Raw genomic sequence first — 23,303 nt, forward strand, 5'->3', positions numbered from 1 at the left:
GTATCCAGCTCTGTGTAAATGCTGGGATGCAGCAGCAAAGGGAACAGACCCTGCCCCTGTCCTCACAGCATGAGGGCCAGCAGGGAACACCGGTACCAAACAGCTCAATACACGACTCATTATTTAGTCACAGTCGTGAGGGGTGTTACGAAGGGGGACAGTCTAGAGAGTACACAGCAAAGCGGCTTGACTCAGTCTGAGGAGTCAGACAGCCTACATCCGACCAATGGGAGAAGTCAGTTGGGCCAAGAGGGGGTAGGAAATTCGAAGCAGAAGGAACTGTACGTTCCAAGGCCCTGAGGAAGGATGCACCATTTAAGAAATCGAAAGGAGGCCAGAGGGTCTGGGGCACAGAGAATCGGGGAGAGAGGTGGGCAAGGGGGCTGCCAAGGTGGCAGGGGTCCGGTGTAGGGCCTGTGGTTTTCCAAGGCTTGTTAAAGTGATGGCTGCCCATAATGTGCTTACAAAGGGCTGAGTTGGAACCCCTTTCAGAGTACGCCCACACTACTGAGGACAGTGGCTCGGGGAGGACAGCTTTGGTCTGTGTGCCTTTCAGATGGGAAGAATTTAGAGGCAGCGTTGACAGGGTATGGGGAAGATGCAGGTAAGGTCAGATTGTCCATGCCCCCGACTCCATGGCTGCCAAGTCCCTCTCCCGGGAAGGGATGGTATCACTCACTGTTGACAGAAAGCCTCATCTCCTGGCTTGAGAAGCCTACAGCGTTGGTGGCCGTGCAGACATAGGCCCCAGCATCCTGGGGAGAGGGCCGGGCGATGATCAGGGTGCCATCTTTGCTCACATTGTAGTGGGGACCCCTGGAGGTCAGGACATTGGTTTCCTACGGTAGAGTCGCGGGTGACATCAGCAAAGCCCACACCCCATGATGGCTTACATCATTCCCCTCCCCATGATGCACTGGGCCCACCTCTCTGGTTACCCTCATGCTAACAGTCTCCTCCTACCTTGGTCCAAGTGATGGTGGGGGTGGGGACCCCTGAGGCCACACAGCGGAGAGAGGCTGGAACCCCTTCATTGGTGACATGGTGGGTGGCAGTGGGCTGGATCCGAGGTGGCACTTTCAAAAACAAACCAATTTTATAAACCAAGCTTCAGAGCAGCATTATTCAGGGTAGCCAAAAGGGGGAAATAACCCAAGTATCCACCAATGGGTTTATGGATAAACAAAATGTGGTGTGAACATGTAAAATATTATTCAGCTTTAAAAAAGGAATAAAAGCCTGATAAGTACTATAACAAGAATGCACCTTGAACACAGTATGCTAAGTGAAATCAGCCACACACAGGACAAATACCATATGATCCCACTCACATGAAATCCCTAGAATAGGAAAATTCAGAGACAGGAGGGAGAATGGTGGTTGCCAGGGGCTGGGGGAGGGGAAACGGGGACCTAGTGTTCAATGGGGACAGAGCTTCATTTTGGGAGGATGAGAAAGTTCTGGAGCTGGGCACCTGGGTGGCTCAGTCGTTAAGCATCTGCCTTCAGCTCAGGTCATGATCCCAGGGTCCTGGGATCGAGCCCCACATCGGGCTCCCTGCTCTGCGGGGAGCCTGCTTCTCTCCCTCTCCACTCCCCCTGCTTGTGTTCCCTCTCTCGCTGTCTCTTGTCAAATAAATAAATAAAAATCTTAAAAAAAAAAAAGTTCTGGAGCTGGATGGTGGTGGTTGTATAGCCATGTGAAGGTGCTTCATGCCACTGAACCGTAGGCTTTAAAATGGTTAAAATGGTAAGTATTATGTTATGTATATTTGACCACAATTTTAAAAAAACCAAACTATTTCAACGAAAGAATACAAGTGGCATAGAAGTATCAACAGCCACACTTCTATAGACTCACGCCCCGGGCGGAGGGCAGCCTGCACCTGGAAACCAGCTGTGCCATTTCTTTGCTCTGGGACTTTGATTAAACCACTTAATCTTTTAGTACCCGTATTCCTTCATCAGCAAAAAAGCTCCTTAACCCCAATTCCCTGCCTACTCTCCAGGGATGGACAGATGAGAAATGGCAGCAAAGAGTGTTCACAGAACACAGTGAACTTGAAAACAAGTGCCAAATCCATTCTGGGCACCATCCAGATTTGCGGGGGAGGAGAAACCGGGTGTGGACCAGTCGGGAGAAGCCAAGGGCTCTGCCAGTAACGCTGAGACCCGTCAGGGAGAAAATGCCCTTCTGGATTCTCTCAGGTGGCCGAAGCCCGCAAGTCATTACTACTGTTGATGGAAATGAAGTGAGCCAAGAGCCAGCGCCAGCCCTTCAAAGGAGGCTGTGCTGCATGGGGTAGCCTTCGCTGATCCCGAGATCCTGCCCAGTGACATGCCTCTCTGAGCTGTCATTTCAGAACAGGGAGTCTTTTAAACCCCACATCTTGAGTTGGTATGAAATTTAAGTGAAACCTACACAGAACCTCACAGAGGTCTGGGCATGCCCAGCCTTTGATCACATTATTAGTCGGGAGTTCTGAGGTGAGACCGCGTTCTAGACTCCGCCTCCTTCTGAACTTTGGTTTTCCTCTAGAAAATGGGTAACAATGTCCTTCCTGCTCATCCTTGGGGGTTTTATGAAACAAGTGAAAAAAAAAAAAAAAACGGGACATTAACATACTTGGTAAATGACAAAATATAACCAAACTTAGTTTAAACTTCTTGTCTTATGCTAAAAAGAACGGTGGTAGCTGATCGCGTGGGTGAAGGGAATACGGGCTCTCCAACCCTGTGGGAGTGAGTGTAATTGGGTAAAATATACAAAAAGCCCTAAAAATGTGTGATTTCTGTCAGTCAAAAGTCAATTCTACATGAATGGGTTTATCCTAAGGAAAGAATCGCACACGCGGGCAAAGGTGTCCATGCTTGGGGAGCAACCCGACAAGAGGGGGCAGGTGAGAGGCTCATGGCTCATCCAAACACATCGTCTTAAACCGAGCCTTCTGAGTATTTATTCACAGAAAATATTCAGAATCTCCTGTCAAGGGAAATACCCAGGTTGTAGGACAATAATTCAGTGTGGTCCCAGTTTGGCTTTTAAATATTTCTGTGTATGTATATATAAAGGATTTATAGAAATATGGATAGAAATACAGATATGTAGGGCGCCTGGGTGGCTCAGTCGTTAAGCATCTGCCTTTGGCTCAGGTCATGATCCCAGGGTCCTGGGATCGAGTCCTGCATCGGGCCACCTCTCCGCGGGAAGCCTGCTTCTCCCTCTCCCACTCCCCCTGCTTGTGTTCCCTCTCTCGCTGTGTCTCTCTCTGTCAAATAATATAAATAAAATCTTAAAAAAAAAAGAAATATAGAAACATAACTTATATGCAATTTATATAAAGAATGTATATATTATGTAAAAATTATTTACACACAAGGTAAAGTTATATACAATTTAAGTTACATATAACTCATTACATATATAGTGTATAAATGCACATGTGTAAAGCTCACGTGTATAACATGTGAAAGATACACACCAACATGTAAAATTGTCTGGTTCTCCTTAGCTTCTGTATTGTGTTTTACTTGTCTCACCTCGAATTTTCCTACCATGAAAATGTACTATTTGTACAATTTTTTTAAACAGAAGTACTGAAGATCAAGTTCTCCCCCTGCACCTTCCCCATCCTATCACACCCCACACCCCTACCCCCCCCCCCCACCCCGGGACTCACCCTGGACAACCAGCTCCACGTCCCTGTGCTGAGAGCCAACCGTGTTGCTGACCACACAGCTATACCTCCCTGCGTCCTCCTGCAGCGCCCGGTCAAGGTGGAGGCTGCCATCTGCTCGGACGGAATGCCGGCTGCCAGGTGGGAGCTGGTGAGGGTGAGGGAGCCCCAGTTTGAACTGCGGCCCTACGTGGAGCCAGCTGAGAAAGAGCGTTCTGGAAAACCACACTGCCTGCCGGGCCAGTGGGGAGCAGTCTGGACTGAGAAGCTAGGGCTTTGGAGAACCCCTCCCCTTCCCTGAGACTCCTCCACCCTGCAGACCAGCAGGCCTAGGGGTCCTTGACCCCACTCTCCCCACAGCCAGCTGGGCTAGGGCAAGCTGCCTGACCCCAGTGGGCCGATGGGAGCCTCTCCCAAGAATGCAGGGTTGGGGCCAGAGCCTTTACTGAGCAGGGGCTGGGGCTCCAAGGCCCTTCCACACGGAAGCTGCAGAGAGGAGGGACAAACTCCTGGGGGGAAAAGAGAGTAGAACAGATGTGTGGCCACATCAGATGTGGTCCCAGAGAGAGAAGCAGAGACAGTGGCTCCCGGTGGCTGCCCAGATGTGTACGCACGGGGACCCAGGGTGGGGCAGGAAGCACTGGTCCAGAATGGGGCCTGGGGTAACCTCTGTAAAGATGTCTAGTCAGCCCATCTTTGGTGAGGGGTCCTTTGAAGAACCTTTCCACCAGGCCTGAGGCCTCTTTCGGCCTCCTCGGCCCTGTCCCGTGAGCCTAGCCTCACACCCTGCACTCAGGTTCTAGAAGCTGCTCCTGCACCATCTCAAGACCAGGCCCTTTGGGGCTGAGCAAGCTTGAGGGGGTTTCTGCTCGTGGCACGCGGCGGCCCAACAGGCAGGGGTCCACCCAGCGTCCCCACTGAGTTAAAACAGACTCCGCATCTCCAGCCACTCCCTGTCCTGGCCTCGACAAGGCCCAGGGCCACTCCTTCTGCACCTGCCCATCCGATCCTACTCAGGAAGGCTCCTCACCGCTGCAGCCCACACCCCCAGGCAGGGGCCTCCTCGGGGTCATGTCCAATCACACAGGCTGCAGAGTGAGCCGTCAGCATGATCAGCCTCTGCAAAGCCCACGCGCTCCAGGGGCAGGACCCTGTCTGCCCCGCACCAGGGTCTGGGAGCAGGACAGCAGGAACAGAGAGACAACCACACGGTCGTTACCTCCCTAGGTGTCCAGGGTCTGCCCATCTGCAGGAGGGACAGCACTTCCCTATGGCCTCGAGGGCACAAGGACCCCAGGATGTCTGAGGACAAGGCGCAAAAATTGGGGGGGGAGGGGCAAAGGTGGTGCGGCCACGAGAGGAGAAATGGAAGAAAATAAAGAAAACCAAATCAATATGAGTGGAGAAAGGAAGCAGCCACCGTGGGCCCAGCTATGTAGTCAGGGCAGGTACTAACGGGCCGCGTCTCTGGCCCAGAACTGTCGGGGGGGTGGGGGTGATGAAAGCACTGTCTCCGCTCCCCAGCCTCAGCACTAGCGGAGCACAAGGTCCTCCTGAGGCTCTCCAGGGGACCAGCAGCCACACGGTCCTGGGCTGGCCTCGGGAGGGCGGCAGATGCTACCAGTGCATTTATCAGAGAAATTTCTGGAAAGAGTCAGGAAAGAGAGGGAGGAAGGAAGAGCACATCCCAAAACAAGCGAACAGCCAAGCGGAGGCCGAGGGGGACACACGACAGCCCCTCCACCCCCAGGCATCCCCAGAGAGCCAGCACTCACGGGCAGGCCGGCCTTGAGCCAGCGCCTCTCCGGGAAGGGCCTCCCAGCCAGGATGATGCAGGGCAGGGACACCGGCTGCCTCTCCAGCACCCGGACAGTGGAGGCGCTGCTGGCGATCTGTGGTGGGGCTGTGGGGACAGGGGATGGTATGCGTCACAGATTCCCGCGGGTCGTCACCCCCTCTCCTCCCCAGGGAACCAGTGGAAGCGTCAGAACAGGGGCTCCTCCAGGGTCCAAGGGCGCACTTCCTGGGATCCGGATGCTCCTCTTGGAGAACCTGGCACGGACACATCTGTCCCAGAGCGTGGGCGGCCACTGGGGGGGGTCTCACTGGGGGGGGGGCCCGACCTCCCCACCAAACCCTCCTCCCCTGGATCCACCAGCGAACCGTGTCCGGTCACGACGAGCTGGGCCTCTGCCTGGACCTTCCCAAACACATTTTGAGCTTCACAGACATACGGGGCCTGATCTTCAGGGACCACACCTGAGAGGCAGAAAGAGGCAGGCGTGACTGCCCGGGCTCACCCCAGCTCCAGCCCCCCAGGGGCAGGCAGCCGGGTCCTGCAGAGGTGAGGTAGGAGGGCTGGGGGAAGCAGCCAGGCCTCGGAAGGGTGGGAAGGCCTCAGCGCTCATCTGCAGAATGGGGAACGTTTATGAATCCCTGTGCCTTGTGGCGTGATGGGGTAGGCTCGCTGATGTAAACACGGTGCCCGGTATCCGGCCCCGCACAGAGCAAGCGGTCGTAGTAGTGACGGTGGTGGCCATGATAATGGCAATGGTTAACACACAGAACACTTCACACGGGTCAAGAACCACGCTGGGCGTTTTATGTGCAATTACCCACACAGCAACCCCCCCGGGCAGCCTGTTAGTAAACCCAAGTGGTAGGTTTTGTCCTTATCATTACTGTCTTGGGTTCAGAGTAGGAGAATGACTTGACCAGGGTTAGCCAGCCAAAACACGACCCTGCATCAACCCTACCCACGGTCAATGCCAGGGGTCAAGGCTCTGCTCTGAGCCACCCGGCCTGGGGGCTGAGAATATCAGAAGCCATGCTGTCTCCCTTGCCCACCCTCCCCCAGCCCCAGTGTCTTACTTTCAAAGAACAGCACGCCCGAACTGGGCTGCCCGGTCCTGCTGCCCCGCCTGGGCCCCAGTGGCTGGCCATCTCCACGGCGCCAGGTGACCACCGGAGGCGGGCGGCCCATGGCCCGGCATGCCAGGAGGGCACTCCTCCCCAGCTCCACAGTGACGTCCCGGGGCAGCTCCATCAGCTGGGGCGCATCTGCAGCGAGAGGACCAGTCAGCCGTGCCTGGTGGCCGAACACACCGTGCCCCCAGAGGCTTGTTTATGCCGCCCGCCTCCCCTCCCACTGCTGGAAGGTTCCATTTCTCCCAGCCTCACCCTCATGAACCTGGGGCTGACTCATATCCAGGGCTCCAGGGCCAACCTGAGCTTGACTTGGTCCAGGCCTGGGGAGCTCTTGGGGACGAGGCAGAGGGAGCGGCCTTTGGCGGGACAAAGCTGCCGCCACGCCTCATACCCCCGCATGGGGTCACGGGGGCCTCGCCGGGCCTCACGGTGCAGGGGAAGGCAACAGGCCTGTTCCTGGCAGCAACACCTCCCGGGAAGCCCACGTCTGAGGCGTGGCAAGGCAAGCTCCAGCCACAGGAGCCCAGCTACCTCAGAGACCCTCCCATCTCTCGCCCTCTTCCACCTTCCTCTGGCAGGTGTCCTGAACTTGGGCAACAAACTATCCGGATCCCCAAAGAGCCAAATCTGTGGAGAGATGAATGGTCATCTTCACTCTCCTCTCTACATCTCTGTTTGCTAATATTTTTTGTAAGGAGTATATAAAACTCCACCACAAAATGAAAACATGCTTACTATAAATAAGGTGACCTTACACTTGATGGTCCAAATGGAACACTGGAACATACTAATCAGGGCACCAGGACAACAGTGCCAAACAAGGACTGCCCTGCTCACGGGAGTTAAAACTCCAGTAATACACAAGAATATACTTCCCCCAATTTTTGCTCCACACGCCCCAAATCTCATGCCCTTCCCCAGGGTCACCACTGTTAACAGTTTGTAGTGTTTCTTCTAAACTTTTTTCGAAGCACTGTCTTATATTTATAATCAGGAGAAAATAAGTTGTTTCCCAAAAACATAAAGTCATGATCCTTTCTACCCTTCGGCAGGCCAGGAGACGGCCCAATTCCAGATGGGTCCAGGCCCTGTCCCTGCAGCTTATGGGCACGGTTCTCAGGTCCTTGTCCCCAGACCTATGACCAGGAAGGTCCCCTAGCCTTTTTTTAACCTGTGGCATCCAACACCATGGAAAATCCTCCACCCCTTTGGTCTGTCCACCTCCGTCCAGAAATCTCCCCCATCCATCCAAATCATGACATCAAATTTCCCTCCTGGCTTGGGGATTAGGGATGTTCCAAGGAGATATAAACACAACTTGGAAAATTACTGCAAGGAGGACCCAACAGTCTTGGACCCAGCCTCAGACACCACCCGCACGCCCCTCTTCCTTATTGGGGCCTGGCAGCTGCCGAGACCCAGAATCCCAGAAAGCCTCCACTCCGGGCTCGCCTCAGATAGGATCATTGCTCCCGCAGAGCCCTGGGCCCGGGAGGCACGACTTTGCCATCCCCCACTCGCTGGGCAGAGCTGAGCCCGGGGCCAGATACCCCCAGAGCCTGCCTTCACCCGCTCCGTCCAGCCAGACCTGCTTCTTGACCTCCTTCACCCCCGAACAGCCCAGCTTTGTCTCCAGACTCTGGCACACAACAAAGCACACTCTTCCCCGTTGTCCTCCCGGTCCTGAAACTTCCCCCCAAAAAAGGGACAACCGGCTTATGATAGTTAGCAAATAACACGTACAGAGGGTAGCATCTGGAATGCCTACTAAAGGACAGGCAAGGTGACGGTGCTTTTAAGAAACAACAATTTCATCAACCCCATTTTACAGGTGAGGAAACTGAGGCTTAAGAGAGATTTAGGAGGGGGCCCAAGGGCACAGCTTGAAGTCAACGGCAGAGGTGGGCTCAGAGCTTAGGTCTGGCTGTTGCTAAGGCCCAGGCTCCCACCCACCGCACCCCTGTGTCCCCCCGGGGTCCTCGGGAGCAACTTGGCTGCTATTTCAGCCAGAGCCGCACCCACCTCTTCTGTCCTCTCTTTGGGGGGAATCCTGAAGCAGCCAAATCCCAGACTCAGATCCCACCCAGAAAACTGACTCAGCCTCCGGCATAGCCACCCCCCCCACCCCAGTCCTCACCAGAGCCCCCAAATAAGGCAGGATCCCAGAATCCTCATATGCCAGAGCTGAAGGCCCTTTGTTCCCCTCATTTGCAGATGGGAAACTGAGGCTGGGGGCAGGGGCAGGGGCAGGGCCGGCCTTGAGTCTTGCAGCATGTCGGTGGGGGCTGGGCTCCCAACCCCGTGCCCTTCCCAGAGACTCATCAGAGGTTCAGCTACCTCTGTCCTCAGGCCCCCTCCTCACGGACTCCCAGGTGACCCCTGCAGTAACGCAGGGAGGGACCGTAAACTGGCCCTGTGCTCGGAGAGAATGTCAGGGTGTCTGTCCCTGGGGGGAATGGCTTCCACAGCCCCCTCCTGGGAAGGTGCCTGCAATTGGGCACAGGCGGCAGCTGCCGGTGCACTCTCATGGGCCTCTTCCTCCTTAGAAAAATATTAACAATTTGGGGCGCCCGGGTGGCTCAGTCGGTTAAGCGGCTGCCTTCGGCTCAGGTCATGCTCCCAGGGTCCTGGGATCGAGCCCCGCATCGGGCTCCCTGCTCGGCGGGGAGTCTGCTTCTCCCTCTGATCCTCCCCCGTCTTGTGCTCTCTCTCTCTCAAATGAATGAATTAAATCTTTAAAAAAAATATATTAACAATTCTATTTTATCACCGCATTGACATAAAGGCAGACAATCCAGGCTGGATTCATTTTCATCTACTTGTTGTCAGCCATTTGTTTCCTTCTGATTTTAAAAGAAATTAGAATCAGAGCATTGTCTGGGGCCCTGGACCTATCCCAGGCCCTGGGTTCGTGCCCACTGTGCCTGATGGAAAAGCCAGAGCTTCTTCTCTCCTGCTCCCCTAGACTGGCCAGGGGGTCTCTGCACTTCCCAAAGCACAAGCTCTTCTCCCCTGCTCACCTACCCGGCTACCTGGGACTCCCACGGCGGGAACAGAAGGCAGGGACAGAAATGAGGAAACAGAGGAATGAGCATCCTCTCTTCCTGAGTGAGAATCCAGCAGGTGCAGGTAACTTAGCTCAGAGCAGCTGGTCTCAGGGAACAGACAGGGCGCTGAGCTTGGGGCAGGCATGCCTGCTGTGAGGCCGGTCACCAGCCATGTGATGAATCTCGCCGCCTCCCTGGGCCCGGGGCGGCCAGAGTGTTGAGTATCTATTCCATTCAAGCCCCGAGCGAAGCCCGTTCTCTCATTAAATCTCTCAAGGACCCTATGAGCAAAGCTCTATTACTTTCCTCCCTTTTCACTGACGAGGAAAGGAGGAAGGCTCAGGGAGGTCAATAACTTGGCCAAAGAAGCAGTGGAGTCTGGGCACCATCCAGTCTTCGAGATGCCAGGCCCACAGGGGATGCAAAGATGCCCTGTGGGCGGGGCCACCAACACTGGCACTCGCCACCCTCCTTCCCAGACGCGGCCGGGAAGCCGGTTCCCAGCTCAACAGCAGGAGTTGGGCACAGCGCCCAGCCGCTCCCCGCCCTGGAAGGCTCTGCCGGCCTGGCTAGGAAGGCCGGGCCACAGCTGCCACCCAGATGGGCAGGAAATTCGATTTCCCACCACTGCTGCCAGGCCGGCTCTCTTCAGACACACAGGTGCTCGGCCACCGTCTACCCCTTCCCCGACCTCAAGGCCGAAGGCCACCAGCGGCCAAGAAGCCTGCCCCCGGGATGCCAGCCGTCTCCTTCTCTGACATGGGGAACCCGCCCTAAGGTCCATCGCTGACAGGTGAAGGAATGGGACCAGGAGGGCATGTCAGCCTGGACCCCAGAGCAATAAGGCACTGCTGAAAAGAAATCAGACACGGAGCAAAGGATGATTGCCTGTGACAACGCCAAGTGCAGCCCTGGCTGGAGCACCCTCTCCGCTCACCCAGAACCTACTGACTATTAACAATGACAGTGACGTTGATCAGAACCCCTCAGGCCCCAGGCCAGTCTTACCTTGCCCTCCTGCAACATCCTAGAGACAGTTGGCTGACGAGGAACCCGAGGCTCAGAGTGGGGAAGCAGTGTCCAAGCTCACCCTGCTGCTGAGCGTCACGATGAAGTCCAGGGGCTAAAGGCCTGGACCCTGGGTTCAGATCTCAGCTCTGCCCCTCACCAGCTGTGTGACCTTGGGCAAGTCACTTAACCTCTCTGTGCCTCGGGTTCCCCACCTATTCAGGAGATAATGACAGAACCCACCTCAAAGAGATGTTGAGAGGTTTACATGTGAGTACATGAAACATGCTTAGAGATGGCCCTGGTGCCTGGCAAATTTCATAGATATCCTGGCTTATATGTTTTATTGTTATCAGGCTCTAAGCCTGCACCTTTCCACACCCACCCCACCCTACCTGAGAGCGAGCCACGTAGTGCACTCTCTACAGGGAACATCGAAGCACATCGCTCTCCACCCTAAAAACTCCCACCACCCCCGCAGGACCAAGCCCAAATGGTGCCAGGCTCCTGAGGCCAAGCATGACCCACAGCAGGTAGCAGCCTCCTGGGTGCCCCTCGGCCCTGGCTCAGTCTCACTCCCTGGCTCGCTTCTCCTGCTGTGGGGAGATCTGCACATGCTGCTCCCTTCGCCTGGAACACTGCTCCCGAGCTCATCACCTGCTTGATGGCTTCTGGGTTCATCTCAGACATCATCTCCTCCAGGAAGCCTTCCCAGCCCCCCGTGTCTGTTGGACTCCTTCTCGGGGCACCAACAGCTCCCCATGGATACCACTTGCAAACGCTCACTACCCTGAGTGTCCCACTTGTGTGTTTGCCTGTCTCTCTCCTTGACACCAAGAGCAACACGAAGGCGGATGCCAAGTCTCGCCTGCTGTTTTGTCCCTGGCACAGGGCCTGGCCACCTGGTGACCGTGCAAGGGAGGAAGGAGTGACAGAACCAACAACTGATGGCTAAGGGTACCCCAAGCCTGGGAGAATCCAACCCTGACATGGCACCATCGTCCTCGGGGCCAGAACCTTCTACTCACAAGGCCTGCTCCACCCAGGGCCCCCCACTGTCCTTGGGGAGCCCCTTGGCCATCCCACCCAGCCTCGACAAGCACATTGTTGATTCTCTGTGCTTCCCCGGGACTCCCAGCACCTGGCCTTCCCACCGTGGCCACGGCAAACCCCTCAGAGCCCAGTTCGTGTTGGCCCAGCATGCCGAGGAGCTGTGCCCACAACTTTTGAGCAATCCCCGGGGCCCAGGGTGCAGGTCTGGAATTCAGACGTCATGACAGTCACAGCTAAGGCCATGTACCAGCCACAGAAGAACCCAGACTCCCCATCTGTAAAGAGGGGATAATCACCCATCTGTTTATTAAACACTCGAGATGGGCCAAACCCTATGCTAAGCATTATATGCCTGATCTCACCGAACCCTCCCGGCAACCCCATTTTACAGATAGGAAAACTGAGGGTCAATGACTCAACCAAAGCACATAGATGGTAAATGATGGAGACAAGACGGGAACCCAGATCTCAGGGATGCCCATGCCCAAGCTTGAACCAAACTGTCTCTGTGGTAGGCAGCCTCCAAGGTGGCCTCCTGGCATGCACACACTTGAGCAGCCCCTCCCACCTATCGTGTACCAGGGTTGGTCTGTGTGACCAAGAGAATACAGTAGAAGTGACAGTATGTCATTTCCAGGACCGGCTGGTTATAAAGACTGCAGCTTCCTTGTGGGATTCTCTCTCTTTCCCTCTCCCTCCCTCTCTCTTTTCTCTCTCTTGTCTTCTCTCTCCCTCTCTCTCCCTCTCTCTCTCTCTCTCTCTCCCTCCCTCAGCTCTCTTGCTCATGGGAATCCACGTCAGGAGAAGCCTTCTAGAGACGCCAACACGGGGAACGAACTGAGGCGTCCTGCCAACAGCCACGTGAGTGAAGCCAGACTGGCTCCTCCAGCCCCAGTCAAGCCTTCAGATGATGCAGCCCCGGTTGAAGCATTAACTGCAATCCCGTGAGAACCTCTGAGCCACAACCACCCACTTTGGGAGCCAAGCCACTCCCAAACCCTGGCCCTCCAGAACTGCAACCAAATAAATGCTTACTGTTTAAGCCACAAAGTTTTGGGGCAATTTGTCATACAGCAAGAGGCACTGTGTCCTTGGTCCCACGTGCTCCGGATGCACATGATACAGATTCCACACTGGCGTTCTCTATGGTAGAGTTTCCTCCTCCCTGCTCAGAGGCAGGGCAAAGGGGGAGGGGGCAGGTGGGGACAAGGTGTACACTCACGTCCAATCTCCAGCCGGATCTCTGCGGAGGCATCGCCCACCTCATTGACAGCTCGGCAGGTGTAGATGCCAGCATCCCTCTCCCGAGCTGCTGGGATCCGCAGCGTCCCAGAGCTGGAGCCCTCAGGGGCCAGAATCATTTCAAGACCCCCTGCACCAAAGATGGGAAAGCATCAGGCGGGTGCCCGCAGTGGTCACGGAGCCTGGGGTACCAGGCTGCTGAGCCTTCCTGACCCTCAGGCTCCTGTAACTGCATTGGGCTGGAGCCTGGGAGGGCCCAAGTGGGGCACGGTCCTTCCCCAAAAGCCAGGACCCCCATTATTTAACAGGGACAGAGTTTCAGTTTTGTAAGAGGAACAGAGTTCTGGAAACGGATGGTGGTAACAGTTATACAACAGTGCGAATGTACTTAATACTACTGAGCTGTATCCCTAAAAAGGGTTAAGACGTAAAGTTTGTTATTTGTATTTTACAACAATTGGAAAAAAAATTTTTTAAGTCAGCACCCCTAGCTCCAGCCCTGCGGGGGGGGGGGGGGGCTTTCCCTGAGCCTCTCTGCTGACCAGGAGTGAGGCCCAGCCTGTCCCCCTACTTGCGACAGGCTCAGCACCCACAGCCTCCTTGCCTGGGCCTCCCTGCTGGGTCCCCATCCTCTGATCCAGTTCCAGACTGAGGTCACGCTGGGATGAGCACACCCCAGCCACGGCTGCCTCTCTCACACCTGACCCCAGGCAGGCCTCCCTCTTTTCTCCTGCCTGTGGTCTACACCCAGGCTCCCCTGATCCCGACCTACTTTCTACATTTTAATATAATTTTTTATTTTTATTGTGATAAAATATACGTAACACAAAACCTGACCACCTTCATCATTTTGAGTGTCCGATTCAGTGGCATCAAAGACATTCACATTATTGTGTAACCATCCCCTCCATCTGTCTCCAGAACTTTCTCATCTTCCCAAACTGAAACTCTGTCCCCGGTAAACACTGACCCCCCCCCAACCCCCCACACCCAGCCCCTGGTGCCCAGTCTTTTCCTTTCTGTCCCTACACGTCTGCCTCGTCTAGGTCCCTCAGGTAAGTGTAATCATAGCGTATTTGTCCTTCCGTGTCTGGCTGATTTCACTCCGCATCATGTCCCCCAGGCTCATCCGTGTTGTTCTCAGAATTTCACCCCTTGTTTTCAAACGAAGAAAGATTTTAATTGTGGTAAAAATCACAGAACAAAATGTACCATCTCAACCATTTTCAAGAGCACAGTTCAGGGGTGTTAACTGTATTTACACTGCTGTACAATTTGAATTCCACTTCTTTTCCAGTCTGAATAATATTCCACTGAGAGAGGCCCTTTTAAAAAGTGTTCCCGGGCCAGGCTCTCGGCCAGAACAGCAGAGACTCGAGCACCAAGTCAGGAGCCCCGGGGCCTCTGCCATCCAGGGGTGGCCTGGCACAAAATGCTCACACTCTTGAGCTGCTTCTGCCTGTGTCAAAGTCAAGGTGGGCTCTGACAAGCTGGCAGACAGGTGCCATGAATGACAGAGCCCGTCCAGGTGGGAGAGGGCAACATGGGTGAGGGCTGACCCTTGGGAGGGAGCTAGGATTCTACTCCTGGAAAGACAGGAGCAGCCCCTGCTGAGGGCTCCAGAACACTCCCATCAGCCAAACTTCAGCTCGGAGTCCGTCACTGGGAAGACCCTCCGTACCCATTGACTCAAAAGAGCCTCAGAACAGGCCTGGTACTACTGGTCCCTATTTCTTAGATTAACCGCATCACCATCACTAAGAACACCGAACCCGGGGCGCCTGGGTGGCTCAGTCGGTGAAGCATCTGCCTTTGGCTCAGGTCAGGATCTCAGGGTCCTGGGATCGAGTCCCGCGTCAGGCTCCCTGCTCAGTGGGGAGTCTGCTCTTCTCCCTCTCCCTCTGCCGCTCCTCCCTGTTCATGCTCTCCCTCGCTCTTGCGCTCTCTCTCAAATACATAAAATCTTCAAAAAAAAAAAAAAAGAACACCGTGCCCAGCCCACATGCCAGGCTTGTTCTAAACACTTTACTTATGTGAACTCATCTCATCCTCACACAACTAACCTATCTGATGTTCGCCATTTCCCAGATAAGGAAGCAGGCTCAGCAATGCCAGGTCACCTGCCCACTGTCACCCAGGGGAGCTAGAATTCAAATCTAAGTCTACTCTAAATCCTGCTCCTCACCACTGAGCTGCATGGATGCTCAGCTGGGGGAGGGGGTGCTGCTAGAACGGACCAGCCCTCCCAGACACCCCATTCGCAGTGCCACTCCCCCCCCACCCCCCATGACCATTCCGGAAAGCTGATCCTCCAGGGGCCCCAGGAGGGACAGTTCCCCAGGCCCCTCTCCCACCTGACGTACCTCGATACCAGACGACCCGGGGTGGGGGCACCCCAGACACCTCACACACCAGCACGGCCTGGTCCCCGACGGCGGCCAGCACCACTGCATTTACCGCAGAGACGGACGGTGGATCTGCGTGGGAGCAGAAGGGGAGCTTGGGACCCGCCCACAGACTCCCTAGGTCAACAGTGCAGCCTCTCACGGTGGGGGGGGGGGTGGGCGAGGACAGGGAAGGAGCTGCACCTCCTGCCTCCTCCCTACCCCCCCACCAGTCAGGGACCGTCACCCCAGAAAGATCTAGCCACTGTTGGTTTTCTTAAAAGTTTCTGACCCAGGACCTCAAATGAAAGCCAGTCACTCCTGGAACAAATCCACCCCACACACATCCGTTTCTCATTGAATTTGCCATAAAAGCCGAAACCTGGGGCGCCTGGGTGGCTCATTCGGTTAAGCGGCTCCCTTCGGCTTGGGTCATGATCTCAGGGTTCTGGGCTTGAGCCCCGAGTTGGGTTCCCTGCTCAGCGGGGAGTCTGCTTCTCCCTCTGCCTCTGCCCCTGCCCCTGCTTCTGCTCTCTCTCAAGAAAAAAAAAAAAAAAAGCTGAAACCCTAAAGGTCCTAAATGCCCTGCATGGGCTGCCCATCCGTCCCCTGTCCCCGTCCCTGACTCTCTCCCATCCTCTCCACACCAGCCTTCTTGTCACCTCCTAAGCACCCCAGACTCACTCTGACCTCAGGGCCTTTGCCTCACCGGGTCCCTTTCCCATTCTCATCTCTGGCAAGCGTCCCCCCGTCGTGGAGGCCTTGGCCCGTCCCGTGTGTACCAGCGTGTCCCTCCCGTCCCCACCGGCACATCATACTGCTCCCCTAGCACACTCCGAAAGCCCCCTTATCCGTCTGCATGCTTCTTCTGTGCCTCCCCATTAGAATATGAGCTCCCCCCGGGCAGGGACCATGTGTTCACTGCTGTATCCCCAGGGCCTGGCACACAGCAAATGCTCAACAAGTATTTGTGGATGGGAAGGAGGGAGGGAGAGAAGGGAGGCTCCTCTGAGATGCCCGGGGCCCAGGTACCTGTATAGTAGAGGGTGACCATCTCTTCGTCTGTGCCGACCTCATTCACAGCCTGGCAGCTGTAATTCCCAGCATCCTCTGGGGCCACTCCCTGAATGATCAGGGTTCCCTGGGCATCTACATGGATTCTGGAGTCAGGCCATAAAACAACATGTTCAATGGCCAAGGGGCCAACGAGGTCCGGTCACCCGAGGACTACCTCAGTCATCATCAACAAACTAACTAATAGCATCACTAGTGATCGCCATTTTCTACTGACTGCTTGCTCTGTGCCTGGCTGTGTGCTCAGAGCTTTACATAGATTGTCCTTGCTAATGCATGAGGTTCAGAGAGGTAAAAGCGACTTGCCCAAGGTCACACAGCCTGAATGGCAGGGGCAGGATTCAAGCACAGGTCTACTGGATTCTGGAACTATAGCTCCCACAAATGCTTCCCTCTCCCCGTGCCACCCCCTGCCCGCCGCCAACCCGTTTACAGGTAAAAAGATGGAGGCCCAGAGGCATCCCCCGGGAGTCCTTATTCACCTGGCTCTGGGCCCCTCACCTGCTGTCCTCTTGCAGAGCATGACCCCCACGGCTCCAGGAGATGTGGGGTGTGGGGTACCCAGAGGCTGAGCAGCTGACGCTCACCTCCATACCCTGGGAGAAGTGCTGGGACCGGGTGTGGATGCTGACCTGGGGGGCCTCTGCGGTATAAAGAGTGGACAGGTGGGGAAGAGCCTGTCAGGGCAGCCATGCCGTTCCAGGTGCCCAGCCCAGCCTCCTCTCCATCCCCAAAGTCGCAGAAGGGCCAGATGTAGGAAGTAAAGGCCCCAAGGGGCCTGAATCCCCAGGGAGTGGCTTTCCTGGGAGCTGGGGTTGACCAGGCAGCTGCCCAGGCCACACAAAGTGGATTTCCTAATGCCCCCGCGGGTTCTGCTCCAGGCTGAGCATCTTGGAGAGGCTTAGGCAAATAGGCAGATGCCAGGGCCGGGGACAACTCTCACCTCCAGTGACCCTGAGTGGACCCCAAGGCCTGCCCGAGCACTGGCCCCAAACCTAGGTTCTATTCACAGCACAACAGGCTTGTTGGCCTCCAACAGACCTCACCAGGCCAACTCACCTAGAAAAGGTAAACAGGGCCCTCCAATATCAGTGGCAGACAAAGCTCACAGATACGGCAGAACCTAGACATGGCCTCGGAATTCTTCTCAGCACACTCCAGGCAACCAACCAAGAGTTGCTGGCACAAGAGAGAACAGTTGTCCCGATAGGGCTCATTTTCACACTTGGGGAAATAGCAGCCCAGAGAGAAAGATCCGCCTAAACCCTGGGTAGACCCGAGGTGACCTCCAGGTCCTAAGACTCCCAGGTGGGGGCTCTTTCCACTGCCTCCCCCGACCCCATCTGGTCAATGCCACCCAGCACCTGCCAAGCACATCTGATCTCTGGACTTCCAGAAGTTTCCTGGATTCCACTCCTGCCCTACATATTGGAGCGGGGGGGAGAGGGGCAACGGAGGTGCTCCACGGCATGGGAAATCAAGAGGACACAATGAAATCGCCTTGGCCTACAGCAGCAGAAATTTAGGTTAGATATTAGGGTGAACTTTCCAACAGGGAGAACCACTAAACTTAGGCTAGGAGGCTACAGAATTCTCTTTCTCTGAAAATTCCGAAGACACAGGACTAATGTTGCCTGCCCGACGTGATGCTGGGGCAGAGGCACGGATCAATGGGCTCTGGGGAGGAGCACTAGGGAGTGTGTTCACCTGGAAGCACAGACAGCAGTGGAAGGCAGAGCCTCACCTCTCACCAGGAGCCAGATGGATGCCCTGGTGACCCCATTGGCGTTGCTGGCCATGCACTGGTACCGCCCACCGTCACTGGGGATAATGTCGCTGACCTCCAGGGATAGGTCGGCCAGCTGGGCGACTCTGCCCGGCGAGGCCGACAGGACTCGCCAGTCCCGGATCCACGTCAGGTTGTAGGGGACATCACTCAGGACCTGGCAGGCCAGGACGGCAGTCTCCCCTGGGGACACGGTGATGTTGGGGGCAGGGACTAGCTGCGGCGGAGGGTCTGAAGGAAAAAAAACAGAGGAGACTGGGAGGGGGCGGACACAGAGAGGGGGCCATCCCGCCGGCGCTGGGGACGTCCTAACTCCAGCGTCCCGCACGGGATCCTTGGGGACACGTCGTCTGTCAGAGTAGTGGAGAAGCATCTGCTCACCATCCCAGGCCAGCGCCACCCCGGGAGGAGGGCCCATTCCCTCCACGTCCCCCCACTTCCCCACCACCATCACACCCCTGGCGAGGGCTGCGTGGCACCTGCGTGCTTTGCACACGACAGCCAAGTGCAACACGGACCAAGACCCCCACTACCCTTCTCACCCTGTGAGCCAGGAACTCCACCCTGGGGAATACAGCCTCGGAAATCACCCTCAAGAGGGAAACAGTAGTGAGTACGAAGCTATTCTCTGTGCAGATCGCAGGAGGATCCTCACAGCCAAAATGTACCACAGAGGCCACTGCCCCAAACGAGGGAAGAGCTAAGAAAACCACTCTCTTGACAGGGAAAAAAGGGGTAAGTGATCAGATCAGAGCCCATCTAACCATGGATGTGGGCCCGAGCGCTCGCAGGGAAAAAGCTGGGTCCACACAAGCTGCACGTGCCAATGACCTGCCGTCACAAAGAGCATGTGAACTTCACAGCCCCGAAAAATGATACTGCAGAAACCAGCCAGAAGTAACATTCTGGGGCAAATGAGAAAATCTGACTGCAGCCAAATTAAATAGCATTAAGGTATTATCATTCATTTTATTAGGTGTGATCATAACATTTTTACTATATGGGAAAATGTACTTTCTAAAAAAAAAAAAGAGAGAGAGAGAGAGTGATAAATACTGAAATGTCAGGATGCCTACAATTTAGTTTAAAATAGTCTAGCCAGAGAGTGAGAAAGCAAATATGGCAAAATTTTAGCGATTAGTAAGTCTAAGGAATGGGCGTGTGCGTTTCCTTATGCTGTTCCCTTTCCTGTCCCTAGCATTTCTAAAACGTAAAACCCCCATGGGGCGCCTGGGTGGCTCAAGGCGGTTAAGTGTCCGACTCTTAATTTCGGCTCAGGTCATGACCTCAGGGTCGTGAGATCGAGCCCCAAGAGGGGAGTCTGCTTGGGACTCTCTCCCCCCCTTTGCCTCTCCCCCTCAATCCCACGCTCACTCACTCTTTTTCTCTAGAATAAATAAATAAGTCTTCTTAAAAAAATGCTATGGAGGTTGTCTCTAGAATAAGACCACAGGTTATCCAAATCTTCTTTTGTCCGTCTGTACTCCCGCCAGCCTTCCTGCAAGGAGCATGGCAGTCTGTGTGAGATTAGAGGCTGCAGACTGGCTAATCTTTCCATGTTCCTTGGGCTCCTTTTCTTCCCTTCAAGACAGTTTAGATTCCTGATTTAAAAAACGGAGCCGATTTCATTTCTAGACGGCCTGTGACGTCTCCAACCTTCCTGAGCTGGATGGTGCTATCCTGGCAGGGACCTGGAGGCATTAAGGGAGGGGGACTTCCGGATGGACAGTGGCCCCTGGAAGGGCCTAGGGGAGGAAGGCATGACCCTAGCCGGGCTCCTCAACCTTCCTCCATCTGAGAGCCACAGGCCGCTCCTGGGTGACAGCCCAAACGGCGCGCCAGGGGGCAGGTGGCAGTGTGGGCAGTGGACTCTGGGAAATGGACAATCCCCGGCAGCTGGCTGGCATGTGCCCCCCAGATGGACATGCCCTGGGGGCAAACCCTAGAGGGAAAAATCAGGAAGAGGGGGGAGGGCATACGAGGACGGGCCGAAAGGACAGACCTGTGACAACAATCTGGGCCTTTGCTCGTCCGGTCCCAGCCCTGCTGACAGCCATGCACTCATACACCCCTTCCTCGGTCTTGGAGGCCCGTGGAATCTCCCAGCTGCTGTTTCCCGACACCCTGCAAACCCAGAACAGCTGGAGACACACAATCCCCCTGACCCCAGCCAGGGTCCCCCAGCCTCTCCCAGTCCCTAAACCCTGCCCAGAGGGAACAAATCCTCTCGGAGAGGCTGTCTGACTCTCCTTACCGCCAAGGACATGCAAATTTTACAACATGCTGTGTGACTCTGAGCAAGTCCCTTTCCCTCTCTGAGCCCTAGACTTTCATGCATGAGGGGGAGGGTCTCAGATGGTCCTTCCTGCCCTAACCTCAGGAGCTGGGTCCTGCATGGGATGAGTGTTCCAGAAGCTGGGGAGGCCCACAGCTCCTTCACAGGGTGATGACCCAGCAGCGGTGGGAGCTTTGGGGAACACCCTCCCCCATCCCGGGCCATGCTGTGAGGTGCCCAGGAGGACATTATGACCGAGACCAAAGGTCCTTCTCCCGCCACCCACTCCCCTCAGACTGCCGGGGTTGGGGACACTGGGTGGTCAGCACCCACTCACTGCAAGTGCCTCTCCTCGCCCAGCCTGGCTCCGTTCCGCCGCAGCTGTAGCCGGAAGGGCAGGGTGCTGTGCACAGAGCAGGAGACCAGCAGGGGCTGGTGCAGGTAGCCATGGATCCTGGGGGGCATGCTGACCAGAGGGGCACCTGTAGGCAAGGCCCAGCAGTGAGGATCCTTCCCTGCCGCCCCCCACAGCCCGCCCTTGTCAGCGATGCAGAGAGTGCAGGGATGAGCCAGGATTCCATCCCTGGCCCTGCCATCCAGCGGTCACCAAGAAGAGGTCGCTTTGCCCCTGCCAGCTCAGTTTCCACCTCTATAAACTGGGCTTAATCCTGGTACTGACGTCTCCATGCTGTCTGGGGAGTTGGTGAGAGGCAGGGCACGTGCACACGGCATGGCAAGCCCCCTCGGGACAAGCTCCTGCTGTTTCTGTGGTTTGTGGGAAGACCAGCCGAGATGGGCCAGTCTGCGCCCCTGCTTTCTCCACTGTCCAGGACGTAGAAGTCGGACCAGTCCAGAGATCTGACGAAATGCTCCCCAGATTGGGCTCTCCGCGCTTCCAGACGTCTCATCTGCCTGGAGGGTCAGTCTCACTCAAGGATGTTGGAAGAAAGCCTTTTTTTATATTTAAAAATAAGCAAAGCTGGAGTATGGCTGTGAACACAAAGTTCACACGCATTTTTGAGATAAAATAAGAGACTTCAATGACATCTCACAGTTTGTGATGAGCCCCGTGGGGCCCCCGGGAGACACCCTCCCCTGCCTATCCCTGGTCTTGGGGTGACACGTTCTCTCTCCTTGGCTATTGGAATCGCTTCAGTGGCAAGGTCTGAGAACACCCCCATGGGGTCAGTGACTGCCATCAGGGCCTCGCTGGGGGATTGCGGGCGTAGGCTCAACTCTCGTCCTGCCCCCCCCACACCCTGCATCCCCACCAGAGATGCTCCATGGGTGAGACAATGCACCAGACGTCCTCCGAGCCCAGAGCTGAGGGTGGGCGGGCGGCGGGTGACATCATGCTGCAGGCTCCCTGCCACATCCCAGGGGAGAGGGATGTCGGACTATCCAGCCACGTCCTCAGCTGTGTGCAAAGCAGCCACCGCTCACCCACACACACTGGAAGCCTCTGCAAGGCCAGCTCAGGCTCCGTCCTCCATGAGCTCAATGGGCCCAGGGACCCGAGGCCCAGCCCTGCCACCCGCCCATGTCTCCAAACCCAGAGCCTCCTGCTCGAGGCCAAACTCCCAGCTTCCCAGACCTAGAAGGTGGGGAAGGAAGGAAAACTCCAAGCCACCTCCCTTCTCCCTGCCAACACACACACACACACACACACACACACACACACACACACACACACACACACACACACACACACACACACACACACACACACGGAAGGAAAACTCCAAGCCACCTCCCTTCTCCCTGCCAACACACACACACACACACACACACACACACACACACACACACACACACACACACACACACACACACACACACACACACACACACACACACACACAAGGAAGGAAAACTCCAAGCCACCTCCCTTCTCCCTGCCAACACACACACACACACACACACACACACACACACACACACACACACACACACACACACACACACACACACACACACACACACACACACACACACTTTCATCTAGAGCTGAGGTGAAGAACAAAAGCCAGAGCTTAACTCCAAACCCTTAGATTCATCTGAAAGACCAAGAGAGAGAGAAACAGAGGTTGCTATTGCCCCTGCTGGAACTCCTTCCTGAAAATTCCTCCTCGGGGTTATAAAAGCCAAGGGACAAGGAGCCCAGGGACCACAGCAGGGGAGTGGAGACCAGGAGGCTGAGAGAAGGGGGTCCCCAGCACCCTCACCCTGCCCCACTTGGGTTCTCAAAGTCCTTCACCTCACCATGGGCACCTTGGTGGCCTCCTTGCACCCCTACTTGAAGTAGACAGAGGAGTCTGCTCCTTGTCAAGAGATCCCCAGCAAAGAAGATGTTGGGTGTCAGTGACATCCATCTCTGTGAGCTCCCCCCAGGCCACTGCCATGCGAAAGGGGGTAGCGAGAAGGAGGGAACAAAGCCCAACAAGGGAGGCTGCTGGCCAGTGAACTCAGATACCCCAGGCTAGGACCAGAGGCAGAGCGGGAGAGCCAAAGACTCAGCCCTGCGCTCTGGAAGCTTCTGACCTGGATGGGAGACCTCAGGGACACAAGGGAATGGGCAAAAAGCCACACATGACCAAAGATAGGACCATAAAATGACCTGTGCCCACAATGACATGACAGTAACAGCAGCTGTTACATATGGGGGCCCTGGCCCACAAAGCCCACATCCTGGGCACAGCCTCAGGGTACCCAAGAGATGTCTTGTTATGTGTAGTAGCTTATGGAACCCTCAGGGCAACTCTGTGAGATGGGTAGCCTGAGCTTCTTCATCTGTAAAGTGGGGACACACCTCACAAGTATTATAAGCACT

At 55.6% G+C, this 23,303-nt stretch overlaps 1 protein-coding gene across 1 annotated transcript in view; it reads right to left on the reverse strand.

The window, feature by feature from the left end:
* HMCN2 (hemicentin 2) overlaps positions 1 to 23,303 on the reverse strand; it is a 150,304-nt gene that overhangs the window by 93,899 nt on the left and 33,102 nt on the right. The window contains exons 9-21 of the mRNA XM_027616876.2: positions 20,811 to 20,955; positions 20,201 to 20,322; positions 18,157 to 18,429; positions 16,914 to 17,055; positions 16,371 to 16,498; positions 15,318 to 15,431; positions 12,935 to 13,084; positions 6,548 to 6,736; positions 5,840 to 5,935; positions 5,452 to 5,579; positions 3,680 to 3,824; positions 964 to 1,076; positions 680 to 839 (exon numbers count right to left, since the gene is read on the reverse strand). Of these exons, the coding sequence (XP_027472677.1) occupies positions 680 to 839; positions 964 to 1,076; positions 3,680 to 3,824; positions 5,452 to 5,579; positions 5,840 to 5,935; positions 6,548 to 6,736; positions 12,935 to 13,084; positions 15,318 to 15,431; positions 16,371 to 16,498; positions 16,914 to 17,055; positions 18,157 to 18,429; positions 20,201 to 20,322; positions 20,811 to 20,955 (1,905 nt within the window). The remainder of the gene's footprint in view (positions 1 to 679; positions 840 to 963; positions 1,077 to 3,679; positions 3,825 to 5,451; positions 5,580 to 5,839; positions 5,936 to 6,547; positions 6,737 to 12,934; positions 13,085 to 15,317; positions 15,432 to 16,370; positions 16,499 to 16,913; positions 17,056 to 18,156; positions 18,430 to 20,200; positions 20,323 to 20,810; positions 20,956 to 23,303) is intronic.

Source organism: Zalophus californianus, chromosome 13 (assembly GCF_009762305.2).
Source record: "Zalophus californianus isolate mZalCal1 chromosome 13, mZalCal1.pri.v2, whole genome shotgun sequence".
Classification (NCBI taxonomy): Eukaryota; Metazoa; Chordata; class Mammalia; order Carnivora; family Otariidae; genus Zalophus; species Zalophus californianus.